Source organism: Glycine soja, chromosome 7 (genome assembly GCF_004193775.1).
Source record: "Glycine soja cultivar W05 chromosome 7, ASM419377v2, whole genome shotgun sequence".
NCBI lineage: Eukaryota > Viridiplantae > Streptophyta > Magnoliopsida > Fabales > Fabaceae > Glycine > Glycine soja.
Genome location: NC_041008.1, coordinates 7,754,018 through 7,766,592, shown reverse-complemented (window position 1 = coordinate 7,766,592; position 12,575 = coordinate 7,754,018). Strand labels below are relative to the sequence as shown.

Below are 12,575 nucleotides of genomic sequence, written 5' to 3'. Positions count from 1 at the left end.
TAGTTCTCAAATTTTACAATGATCTAACGGTGAATGAGTCCGAGATCGTCATTTTTTTGAGACAGGTTTGGTGATATGTGGGGAAAAGAGAGAATTTTGGAAGGAGGAGTGGGGAAAACGAGATTGAGAGAAAGAGAAGACATCATCAATGTAAAAACTGACTTAACACGTTTCTATTTATGACTAGGGTATTTACAACTTATCATTTATTCTATTTATTTATTTTTATCATTTTATAAAAATAAACTCTATTTTATTCCCTATCAAATGAATAAATAAAATATATTTTTTATTTTTCCTCAAACTATTATTTTAATTAATAAAATTGTTTTTTCTTATTTATTTAATTATAAAAAAATTTATCATTTTTGTAAAACTCTATTTATTTAGAGATAACAATCTTTTTTAAATTAATTTATGAAAAATAGGATGTTACATTCCCAACCAAACTTGAGCATTTGATCGCCCACTTTCAAGCTCAACTGCAAGAAGCAATAAACAGTATGAGTTACTAACCATATTGAGTTGGCTTTACCAGAAAATTTGTAAAACGTATAATGTTTTATTTATCATTTTTATGATGGACTGAAGTTTGAAGTAATAATATTTTGGATAATGCAGGTCCTGCATTGCAAAAATTGATAGCTTTGACCTTCTGTTAAAGAATGAAAATCCAATATAATTCCTTTTTTTTAATCTAATTTAAGAATAAAAGGGAAGTTGCACACGAGTCAAAGTCATATCTGTACTCACTAGTGCAATGTAGTAAAATATTATTTGAGCATTCGGTCCAACAGGCACATAAAAATATCAAAATCTACCAGACTGCACAAGTGTAAATTGTGAGACTCCAAATAATGTGCAACTGTGATTATTCTTGTATGAAACTAGATTGTAAGTGAAATATCAGAGTTTGTCCTTTTAGCCAATTCACAAGCATCAGAAAAAGAAAAAAAATCACTCCCGGGACACACTACTGAATATTTAAAAACAGTAATCACTCGTAAGGCGTAAGCAATGGTTGCTATTTAACAATGATCCTTATCAAGAGATTTAACTTACAGCCGGATCAGTAAAGATAATCAATTGCTTATCCCAAGTTGAAACCAAAAGATTTGTGTTATCCTTATATAGAGCAAGAGCAGTGATATCTTGTCCTTCTTTCAGCTTCAATACATGAAATACCTACATAACATAAGATAGTATGGTAGAGTGATTAGCATTGAAAAACAGTCTGCAGGAGATGCATAGTAGGAAGGCAACAGGACTCATGAGGTTTCAGAGAATCAAGATATGAAAAGGAAGAATTAAGATAAAAAAGATTCAGAAAATATTAAAAATATAAATAAAGAAGATTTTTTACATCAAGCCTAAATCCATTACAGCAGTTATAAAGAGGGATATGAAAAGAAGAGAGTCTCACAACCCACACACTGAGTCTTTCCCTTAGAGAAAATCTTTTTTCCTTAGTCATCCATCTTTTTTTGTTATTAGTCATCTATCACCTTCTTTCATCCACCTCAACCTCCTAAAGTGTAAAAGTTTCACATGACAATGAGAGGCTAACCCCATTAGTTAGGATATGATAGGCCTAAAAAGCCAACATATGCATTGTAATGTTTCATATCTATCAATGCAAATTAGGTATTTTCTTTCCTATTATCTTTTCTTATTTTAATTTCATGTATCATTTATTCTTGCATCATCTTTAGGGGTTAGTCGTTTCGATAATCCTTAATAAAAATACAAGAAATGTCTTACATGCATTAGTGTTAGGGGTTAGTCGATCGAGAGACGAAAATCCAACTGAAAAAGGATATCTCAACATTGCATTTTCTAGGGATAGAGTTACTTTGTTATGTCTCTGTATACATATTTATAATGTTGTTTATGATTTCCTCTTTGCAAAGGGATTTGAGAAAATATATTAACAGATGTGGGTAGAAAAAATTAACTAAATTAATAGAGAAAAATCTAAAATAATACATCTTAGACAAATAAGACAGATTAGGTTCCAACATTATTATAGTCTGAATTTTTTCATCTTATCTTTTTTTTTCTTCTATCTTCTTTTATCTTTATCATCTTTTAATTTAAATATTTTATATTTTCTATCTTCTATTTTTATCTTTAAATATTTATTTTTTCTTCAAATTCTATCTTATCTGTTATCTATTATTTCCTTATTTCTTACTTTTAAATTGGATTTACATCAATCTAAGTACAACCAAAGTTTCATGTGGATTTCACACTCAGACTTCCCATTACTTTACTACTTGTGATAAAATTAGTATATTTGTCAATCGGTTAACAAAACATCTTAATATTGTACCTCCAAAGTGTGCAAATCCAGGAAGCAACTTGATGGTGATGGAGCATTTTTATTTTGTTGCTATGGTGAGTTTCTTCTGATTCTGAATAAAAAGCTTCAATACCTGACATACTTGATTGTGAATTTAAACTGTTATTATGGGCTCTACCATTTTCTTGAGAATTAATTCCAATCAAAGCACTCCTCCCATCAACAGAAATTTCCATGCAACTAATGCTGCTAGAGAAAGGTAATTCTATTTTTGCAATCAGAACACCATTAAGAGTAAAGGTACTAAGAATACGCTGCGATTCATTCCAAGTCATGACAACCCCATCAGAGGAAAGGCAAACAGTATAGAATACCCTGGCAGTATAAAAAGTAGCTACTACAAATGTAGTACAAGTTTCTTAAATGAAGTTTAAGAGCTGAGAGGAGGAAGAAAAAATAATTCAAAGAACAAAAAGATCTATATTCTAGGAAAATAGATTTCTCATGTTCAGCCTAGAGTTTGTAATGGTTTTGGATATTATAACCATACGTTGAAGGCAGGTTCCAATCACAAAGATAAATCATATTTACTAAAACACCTGCAAAATTGAATTGTCTATTTCAAGATCTGGCTAAATTAAATATTAGGTTGCTGCTGTGATTTGTTTGCATAGTTTTGCCGCTGCTTCAATTAGTGAGTATTTTCCAGCAAATACCAGAAGAGGTTGGAATTAATTTTTGTGTCTAAATAACTTTATTCTCCTTATTCTTGTACCTAAATCTTTTCCATAACAATTTTTCTCTTCTACTGAACAAAATGGGTGTTAATGCATAGCTGCAACGCCACATACAATTTTGTCTTTTCTAAGAAATACTAGAACATAAGACATGCCAAATGCTATGTAGGAACGGCTAACATCCTGAAACCCCCCGATAATCCCCTTGAGAAAAATTCCTTAAAATTGATAAATTATATTATGTAATAATTCCCTATGTTTCCAGGCATAAGTATACTCTACATTAATGGTAATAGTTATTATTTTAAGCTAAACCTTCTTATATAAGATTAATTACCAGCAATAATTTCTTCACATACTACTAGAGGCAGCATATCTTAACAATATAATTACCAGTTATAATTTCTTTGTCACATGTTATAGAAACAATAGCTTGGCTTCTAATTCCAGAAACAGAAAAAGCCAATGCTTGGGGATATTGCCACTCTTCGCCAGTTCCAGCAGGACCTTTGAACGTGCGTGTAAGATTCCCACCCACAGAGCCTGATGTAGCTTTTCCATGTTGAAAGAAAAATGGTGTACCCTGGCCATCAGGTGTGTTGGGTTGCCACTTGTGCTGTGCAACCTGAGCTGCTGGTGCATTCAAACCAACAACCTCAACCATATGTGAAGATGTATGCATAGCAGCCGCTGGTAGATTGCAGTGCTCAGGGGATGGAACAGCATATGGTTTGATTGCTTTTGGGTTGCGGAATATTGTCTGATATACAAAGAAACATATTGCATTATCATTATAATCACATGCTCTGATCATCTATAATAGTTGAGGAAGCATCAAATTTTATCACAGGTTTGAAAACAAATGAGTAATGTAAGACACAAATGAACAATAATAATCAGAAGTACTTAAAATGGATAAATAGGGCTTTCTTTCTGACTTGGTAGCATCTAAGCCAGGTACAATATTTTTACTCTTTCCGCTGCCAGGGAGGAAGGGGAGAAGATATATTGATCTCAAATACTCTTTAAGAAAATTAGTTAATATAGGTAATAACATTAAATTTGGTAACAATTTATATTATTTTTGTCAAAATTACCCTTAAAATTATTAGAAGTCATAATTTTTCTCTTTCTATTTAATTACTTTTTCACGTAATTATTTATTCAATTCCTATAAGAGAGATAATACATCTATCATTTTAATACATAAAATTTATTGTAAAGTAACTATAATTAATATAAAAAATAACTTAAAAAAGAGTCTTATAAAAAAGAACCAACAAAATTGAAAAAAGAGTCATATTTATGGATGAAGGTAATATAAGTGTTTATGTTATTATTTTTTATTTTTTGACACATGGAGAATTTGGTTGGAGGATATAAGAAAACTTTTGTCTGTTACTTGGATAAGATTTTCATTAAAATCTGTTTAATAAAACTTAAGTTATGCACATAGTACATGATTCTTTGTCGCTAACTTAAGTTTAGTGAAATTTCTACATTATAGTTCAGGTTCTAAACAACTACTTCTATTAGTACAGGGGTTGTCATTGAAACGTACTCATCCAAAATTGAAGGGTGTTGGAGCGTTTTATATTTCTGGTTATTACTATTACTATTACTATCAATATTTACTCCTAACACTTTTGTGTGATGAAAAAGAAAGGGTAAATCCATTCCATTACCTTGAGATTTGTCGAAATAACAGTAAACTCCATACTTGCCTGTAAATTACACCCAATTCGTCTTTCGCAAATTATTGACTTTAACATTTTTAAGTATCTTAACATAAAAATGTTTTAATAATAATATTTTGCAAATTACACTTTTAGTAAATCATATAGTAATTTTCTCAAGATGTATGTATTACCTTAAAAAGACAAATAATATAAGATAGATGGAATATTTAACAAATGAAAATAAAGGATTTTCTTTTTGTTTAAAAATACTTAATGGTGTCAAGTCAATAGTAAGTCAAATATAAAAAAGGGGCTAAAGTATGGATTTTGGTCAAGTTTGGGATTGTTTGTAAGAATTAAGAAATAGTGAGTAATTTGGTAAAAAAGAAATTTACTTTTTGCTCTTCATATTAAAAACCAATATTAAGAAAAAAAAGCCATTAATTATGCATGGATAAACATCAATTATCAGTTAGCCTGATGATTTTAATATGTACGTAAATCTAGACACATTATAGAAAGCCAAATAAAACACAAGGGTAAGAAGAAAAGGAAACATACTTAAGCATACACTAGATTCTTACTCACCAAGAAATAATTTTCACTACTAGAAAAATCACTTTTTACGAAATCGAAACGAAGACAATTCCTTAAGAACCATCTTAGTATATCAGGTGGTGTCATTTTTGTAAATAAATACAACCACTCCACGACGATTTTACAAAAACTATCTTAGAAAGTGGTTATTTTAAGGCGGTTTTGTAAAAACAGTCTTAGAAGGTTTTTGCTTATTTTAATCCCTCTAGTCTCTGGCACTCTTGTATTGTCACTCTCCCTCTCACTCTTCGAATCCCCTCTAGGGTTCGAAGCCGCTCCCACTCTTTGACTCCCTCTCACTATTCCTTCATGGCCGCTTTGTTTCTTCTTTTTCTCCTTTGTGTGGCAATGGTTCAATCCATGTTTGCGTCTTCTTCTTCCTCTTTGTGCCTTCCCAAGCCACCTTTGTTTCTTTACAATCTCCAATCGCAATGTCCACTCTTGATTCCATCGAATCCACTTCTCCAGGCACCTCAATTTTTAGATTTTTGTTAATTTCCATGTGTTGAGGTTGTTTTGTGCTCTGTGTTTGTTTGTCCCTCTCAATGTCCATGTCAACGACCACCGCCAACAATCTTTGTTAGGGTTAAGGCTGTTTTGGAAGTTGAAACCCTCACACTTGCTGTTATCGCGCTCCCATTTCCATCTCTTCTCCCTTACTCGCTCTTCTCTACTTCTGGTTCGTTTTCTCTCTGTGTGTCTCTTTTCATTTCCTCTAAGTTTCTTTCAATTCTTATTTTTTGTGCAAACAGATTCACCGAATGTTGCAATTTAAGAACCACAATCCATTTCCATGGTGTATGTTGTAAGTTCACTCAACTTCTTTCATCTCCAATTTGCAATTTTTGATTTTCTTTTTTTGTTGTTGCGATTTTTTCCTATTCCCGTGGTCAATTTCTTCTTGATATAATCAAGGGGGAAAAAGACGCAGGGGAAACCAATTCATTTCACTTTGAAGAAAAAACTTTGGAGAAAACACGATTCTAAAAAATCTTACAAGCTTGCAAAACAAAAGTTTTGGTCAGAGCTTTCATATCTTTCAACTTTTTATTTTAATTAATTTTAATTTTTTTAAACTGGGTCGTGGTGAGTTTACAAAAATGTTGTGGCTTTCGTTTTGTGGGTCTAGCCATGATCTGTCCATAGGTATAATAGCAGGAATGCATAGGTATTTTTCTACCTGATTCATTTTCTGAAGATTTTTGGATAATTTGATGTATTTGTTATATAAGTCTCCAGAGTTTGGATTTTTATTTTCTTTTCACTTTACACTTTGGTCCAATTGGTTCCTATTATCTGCTTAAATTATATAATAACCCGACTAGTGTTTATCTTGAGAAGAGTGTTTATGCACAGTGTTAAAGGGAAAGTGTAGGATTCCTAATAAGGAACTAGTGTTAAATTATAGTGCAATGTGTTGAGCGTGTTCGAAACATGAGTGTGAGGTCATGGGTATTATATAATTCATGAGTAGCGTCTGTGTGCAAAAATTGTTTTAGGGGGTGGACTTGAATCAGGAAGGTGAGGCCCTAACGGATTCTTTGGAGTCTAGGCCTTCGGGTTAAAAACACTCGGTTTGAGTGCTCCTTTAAGCCTATGTTAATCCCATATGGTTGGAGCATTCTTACAAAACATAGTGACCCTGACTGGTCACCTTATGATTTTACTTAGTGCAAGTGACCTGACATACCCATTGTGTGGTGTGTCTTGTTATGTACTCCTAAGCATCCCGGGGTGGTTTTTCACTAACATGGTACCACATTGCATATAGGCTTGAGTCTTAGTATAATTGTTGCATAATGTTTACTTATTGTTTATTATAAAATTGATGAGTTTTATTTCGTCCTGACCAAGTGTGTGATTCATACGTAATGTGATTGGTGTTTGAGAAATGAATTTTAAATGATAAAGTGGTGAAGTGACATGAATTGTATTAAGTTAAACTATATTATAATTACTTCCATAATTTATTTTGATTACGTCTTTATTTATTTGTTTTATTTTTTTTTTAATGTGACAACTCACTCTCTATGTGTTATTTGTGTTTGGATCCTGTGATAATCTCGAACTTTGTGTTCGTGGGAGCATATGACTAAGTGGATGACTTTAAAGAACCTCGTGCTAGAGGACGCTAGGACATAATGCTCTGATAGGATGTGACATTGAAGATGGGCTTTTATTTTAATTGGATAATGTTACTTTATTTTATTTTACTTCACTAATTTAACAAAATTTCTTTTGTAAATTTTGACGGCCTTGTTCTGAGCCGGATATGTTTTTAATAACTTCTATTTGGTAATATTGAAGTGAATGTGAACCTTTTATCCATGTGAATTAGTTTATCGATATTTTTATATGTTTTATTTATCTATATGTATGTCGGGATAGGGAGTGTTACACTGATAGGATATGATATTGGAACATCGATTTCTATATTATTTGCATAAAGTTTTGAACATGCTACTTTATGTTATTTCGCTGCTTAACTTTGGATGGCCTTATTTTTTGCCATAGATGTTTTCATACCCTTAATCAATAAGCTTTTAATTTGGTGATTAACGTGAATGTGAACATTTTACTCTGATAAGCTCATTTATGTTTAATGAATAAAATCATTTTAATTAATTCCGCATTTTCATGCATGATACTATATAAATATGTATGCCGGGATAGAGGGTGTCACCAAAGTGACTTTTTAAATATTTATTTTCCCTTGAGAACATGAGTTATGTTTGTTATATTTTTTGTTTATTTAAAAATGAAATTGATTTTTTATTTTTTAGGGAAAAAAGGGAATTTCATGTTTTTTTAGTTTTTAAGGTAGACAAGAGGTTTACCCTCGCTCCTACATATCCTCAGGTGTAATTAGGATATCAAACTTATGTAGTTTTTTGGTAGAAAAGAGTTTGTGTTGGGTTGATTTTTTTTTTTGAAAGATTTATTTTAATTGAATAACAAAGAATCGTTAAGGCGTTGAACCTTAAAAAATATTGAATTTTAAGAAAACAATGGAGAGAATTGCTTAAGGCATTGGACCTTGAAGCGATCTCAAATAATGTGCAATTTTTGTGGAGAAAAAAGGAGAATTGATTGATTATTTGTTTATGGAGAAAAGGGAGAATCTCAAGTATACTTTGTAAAGTCAAGCAAGTTGAAAACCCAACATAGCTTTCACGAAATTTTATACACACATTATTGAAACACCACCTACCAAGTCAGACACCTAGCATGAAGTGCACAAAATGTAAAAAAGGATTTCAAGTTTGCGGAAAACTTTGTGAAGTCAAGTCGGAGATCGAGCATGACATTCACTAAATTTACTACACGTTTATTAAAACACCACCAAGCAAGTTAGAGACCTAGCATGGAGTGCAGGAAATGTGAAAAAGATTTCAGGTTTACGGTAAACTTTATGAAATCAAGCAAGTTGGAGACCCAATACGACATTTGCTAAATTTCCCACACATTTATTAAAACATCGCCAAGCAAGTCGGAGACCTAGCATAGAATGCACAGAATGTAAGCGTATAATAAAGAGTACTAACATAGAGTTTCAAAATGATTAACATAGCGTTAAGTAATCAATATCCGAGACACGCACAAATTAATCGAATGGAAAAAGAAAGGGATAGAATAGAAGCGAGGAATACACTTAGTAATTAAGAGTGCGAGGTTAAAACATGGGGAAATAACTAAGTGAGATAATATTTACAATATACTACGAACTCAGCAGACAATGATAAATTAAAAAAAATAATAGGGCAAAACCGCAAAAGGGTGGAGTGAATAGCAATTTTACTTAATTTGGCGAAAAGAGTGGAGGAGTGTATGTAAATGAATGTGTGATTAGTTGTATTTATATTATGTACAATTATTTTTATGAAAAAAATGGGTCATGCCCAAAATGGAACAAAAAACTATATATGTGAAATGGGTGATGTTAATAGCAATTTAATTTTGTTTTTTTTTATTTTGTTTCTATTTTTTATTATTATACAAAAAAAGATAGACAACAAATATTTACAAAATAAAAATTTTAAGAGTCTCACCAACGATTAAGAATTTACCGACAAGTTAAAACGAATCAAGTAGAATACCAACAAAAAGAGAACGAAGGGAAGGAAGAGTGAATGAAAGAAAAAGAAAAGAGAAAAAAAAAATGGATGAGATGAAAGAAACAAAGGGCATACGGTTCCTTCGCCTCTTCAAAATTTGTGTCTCTTCTTATTTTTTTTATGTGTTTCCTATGTTTGTGGAATTTTTTTGTGTGTCTATTTTTTCTCTTTTTGTTCTTTATAATTTTTTTCCTATTTATTATTATTTTATTCTGTTTTAATTTTATTCTTTTTTCTTTATTTTCTTTCTTTCCTTTTTTTCTCGATTTCTTTTTTGTTTTTTGTTTTGTCTTCTTTCTTTCCTTTTTTTTATGTGTTTTTCCTTTGTTGACATTTTCTATTCTCTTTCTTTCGTCACTAAAAAAATCAGATTCAGCATCTCAAGTTCAAAGTCGATCGTCAGAAAATCATCCTTATTTTCAAAATGATGATATTTTTGTAAATATAATAAATATTTTAAAAACAATTTTTACCAAAACTACCTTGGTATTGTTGAAACCATAATCCAAGGATGGTTTTTTCACAAAACCGTTGTTGATATCAAGTATTCAAAAACAGTGGTTTTGGAAGACAATCTTTAAATGAAGACCACTTTTTATTTTTACATCTTCCGGTTTGGTTTCTGCCGCAAAAATGTTGTGACTCATGAGATTCTAGGTCCTTCTCCTCTCTGCAGCAGCGAAATTGTTTTTTAGTAGTGTTTCCTTTTTTTTTTCTTTATGTTCTTTCACTTTTTTTTTTATTTGTTTTCTTTCTTTCCTTTTTTTCTTTTTCTGTGCTTTCCTTTTTCCGTTTACTTTTTCTTTTCTTTTTTTTCTTTCTTTCCTTTTTTTTATTTTTATTGCCTTTTTTCTTTCTTTCTTTTTTATTTATTTTCTTTTTTTTTTGTTTTGTCTTCTTTCTTTCCTTTTTTTCTTTATTTTCTTTTTCTGTTTTTTTCTTTTCTTTTTTATTTTCTTCCTACTTTATTAATATTTTTCTTTTTTATTTTTTTATTTTTTTAATATTTTGATTTTATTTATTTATTTTATATTTTTTGCGTTTTTTTTTTATTTTTTAAAACTTGGCCGAATAGAATTAAAGTATGAGAGTTATATCTTTTCTTCCAACCTGCTCCTCCTCCTTCAGAAGTTAATACCACTTCATTCATTCATGGGATATGTCTGTACAACTGCGTGACCAAAACATAAAAGGAAAGAAGAAGAATACTTTACGCACTAATTTGTTCAAACTTAAAATAAATATTCTTTTAAAAAATTATTTATTTAATAAATTGATATGATTTATTTCTCAAAATAAGTATAAAATTATTTTTAGTGGAAATAAATTAGACAAATATAATAAAAATATATATATATATAATTATTTACTTTATTAAAATTTAATAAATAAATTTAAATAAACTAACTCTATATTAATTATTTTTTTAAGCGTCCTGCAATATCGATATTTAGGATGAAATCCATCGTGTGCCGACATCTGGTACAAGAGTAATTAACGTTAACTTTAAAAAATGTCACTATATGTCTTAAAAAAAAAAGAAAAAAAACTGACAGAAGAAAGAAATCTAAAGCAGATAGCAAAATCATAATAAAGATTTGTAGTTTTTAAAAGAGTTTAATAGTCTAATCATAATATAATTTATCATATATGATATATGATAGGTAGTTATATTCAACGATAATATAAAACTTTTTATATTATTAATATTTAATTTTTTTTCATATTAAAAACAAATATAACGTGATTCACCAGATATTTACTTTTCAGGGATAAAATTAAAAATTCCATTATTTTTTAATTCATAAAGCAATCAATCAGTTACCTAGCAAGATCTGCGGTTTTCCAAAAGTCTTCTAATAATTAAACACAATATTATTAATTTATGAATATTGCAGACTTGATAAGGAGAGAAAAGAAATGCAACGCCTTAGATCTTAGGCGCAATCTTATCCAATCAATCCACACGCCATGTGCTAAACCTTTTTTATGTACGCGGGTGGTAAACTGTGTAATTGTTTTGAGTAAAATATATTTTTGATTTATCTTCAGTTTGACATCATTTAATTGTTTTCAACATATAAAAACTTAAAAATATAATTAATAAAAAAATATAATCTTAATTTTTCTGTTCAACTTCTCTGTGACAAGTAAATGAATTGTTAACATTCCTATAGATCACGGGTTAACAATATTACTTACGGCAAAGATTGAAACAAAATAATAAAAAAAATCTTTAAAGAATCAAAATAAAAAATATATATTTTATAAAAATAAAAATATTTGTATCAAGAAACAAATTTTATTTAATATTGCGTATATGATATACCCAACCCTTCTACACAACTAGTCTGTCCATTGCATAAATTACACAATATTCAGAAATAATACCCACATCATATATAAAATCCCTTCTATAACTTTTTTTATCGGTCAACTTTAATTATTAATTTTTATTAAAATATTAGTGATAAAATTTGAACTCACTCCGTCCTTCAAACCTTTCTTTTCCAACCACAAAATCAACCTCCTTCCGTAAAATTTACCCAACATCAGTTTAGCTCACCAGATTTGACAAACATTGATTGAATACACCTGCATACATTGGCCTTCCCTTTATAGTACACTCATCTCCATTGCATAACGTGTTGGGCATGTAGCCAAATTGTTAGACTTTTGATATATGAACATGTAACCTTTTGTTCTCTTCAACTAACGCATTACGTATTTCACTATCTTTCAATATTGCAATTCAAGATTACTCAAGTATTTGTCTAGAACTCTTACGATAAATACTATTATGTCGGGATGAGTACAAATTCAGTCCTATGACAAATGAGTGTTGCAAACCATACATTTGTCGTAGGAGTTTTGGACAGATACTTGAGTAATCCTGGATTGTAGCATTGGAAGGCAGTGAAATACGTAATGTGTTACTTGAAGAGAACAAAAGGCTACATGCTCACATATCAGAAGTCTGACAATTTGGAGATCATCGGATACTCAGACTCTAATTTTGCTGGATGTCAAGACAGCAAATACTCCACTTCTGGATACATATATATGTTGTTTGGAGGAGCTATCTCTTGGAAGTCTTCTAAACAGACTCTTGTAGCTTCTTCAACCATGTCAATGAATTTTGAGT

The 12,575-nt window shown here is 30.3% G+C and overlaps 1 protein-coding gene across 4 annotated transcripts; it reads right to left on the bottom strand.

Moving 5' to 3' along the window:
• Positions 1 to 840: 840 nt before the first annotated feature.
• On the bottom strand, positions 841 to 4,029 carry LOC114419265 (BEACH domain-containing protein C2-like). Of its 4 annotated transcripts, XM_028384903.1 has the most exons (4): positions 3,946 to 4,022; positions 3,433 to 3,799; positions 2,333 to 2,435; positions 841 to 1,185 (listed from the first exon to the last, which is right to left on the bottom strand). In XM_028384903.1, exons 2-4 carry the CDS (start codon positions 3,719 to 3,721, stop codon positions 1,170 to 1,172), a joined length of 408 nt encoding a protein of 135 aa, XP_028240704.1. In that variant the 5' UTR covers positions 3,722 to 3,799; positions 3,946 to 4,022; the 3' UTR covers positions 841 to 1,169. The 4 variants fall into 4 exon arrangements, 3 of the variants coding, with proteins under 3 accessions (XP_028240704.1, XP_028240702.1, XP_028240703.1); XR_003668224.1 differs by having other exon boundaries at positions 2,333 to 2,443; positions 3,433 to 4,029; XM_028384901.1 differs by having other exon boundaries at positions 3,433 to 4,029.
• Positions 4,030 to 12,575: the final 8,546 nt, after the last annotated feature.

Excerpts from the sequence above, each read along its gene's own strand:
- LOC114419265 (XM_028384901.1), bottom strand. The coding sequence starts at position 3,853 with ATGATCAGAGCATGTGATTATAATGATAATGCAATATGTTTCTTTGTA. Across the intron at positions 2,436-3,432 it reads TGACAAAGAAATTATAACTG|GTATTGAAGCTTTTTATTCA; the intron begins GTAATTATATTG and ends CAAGTATGTCAG.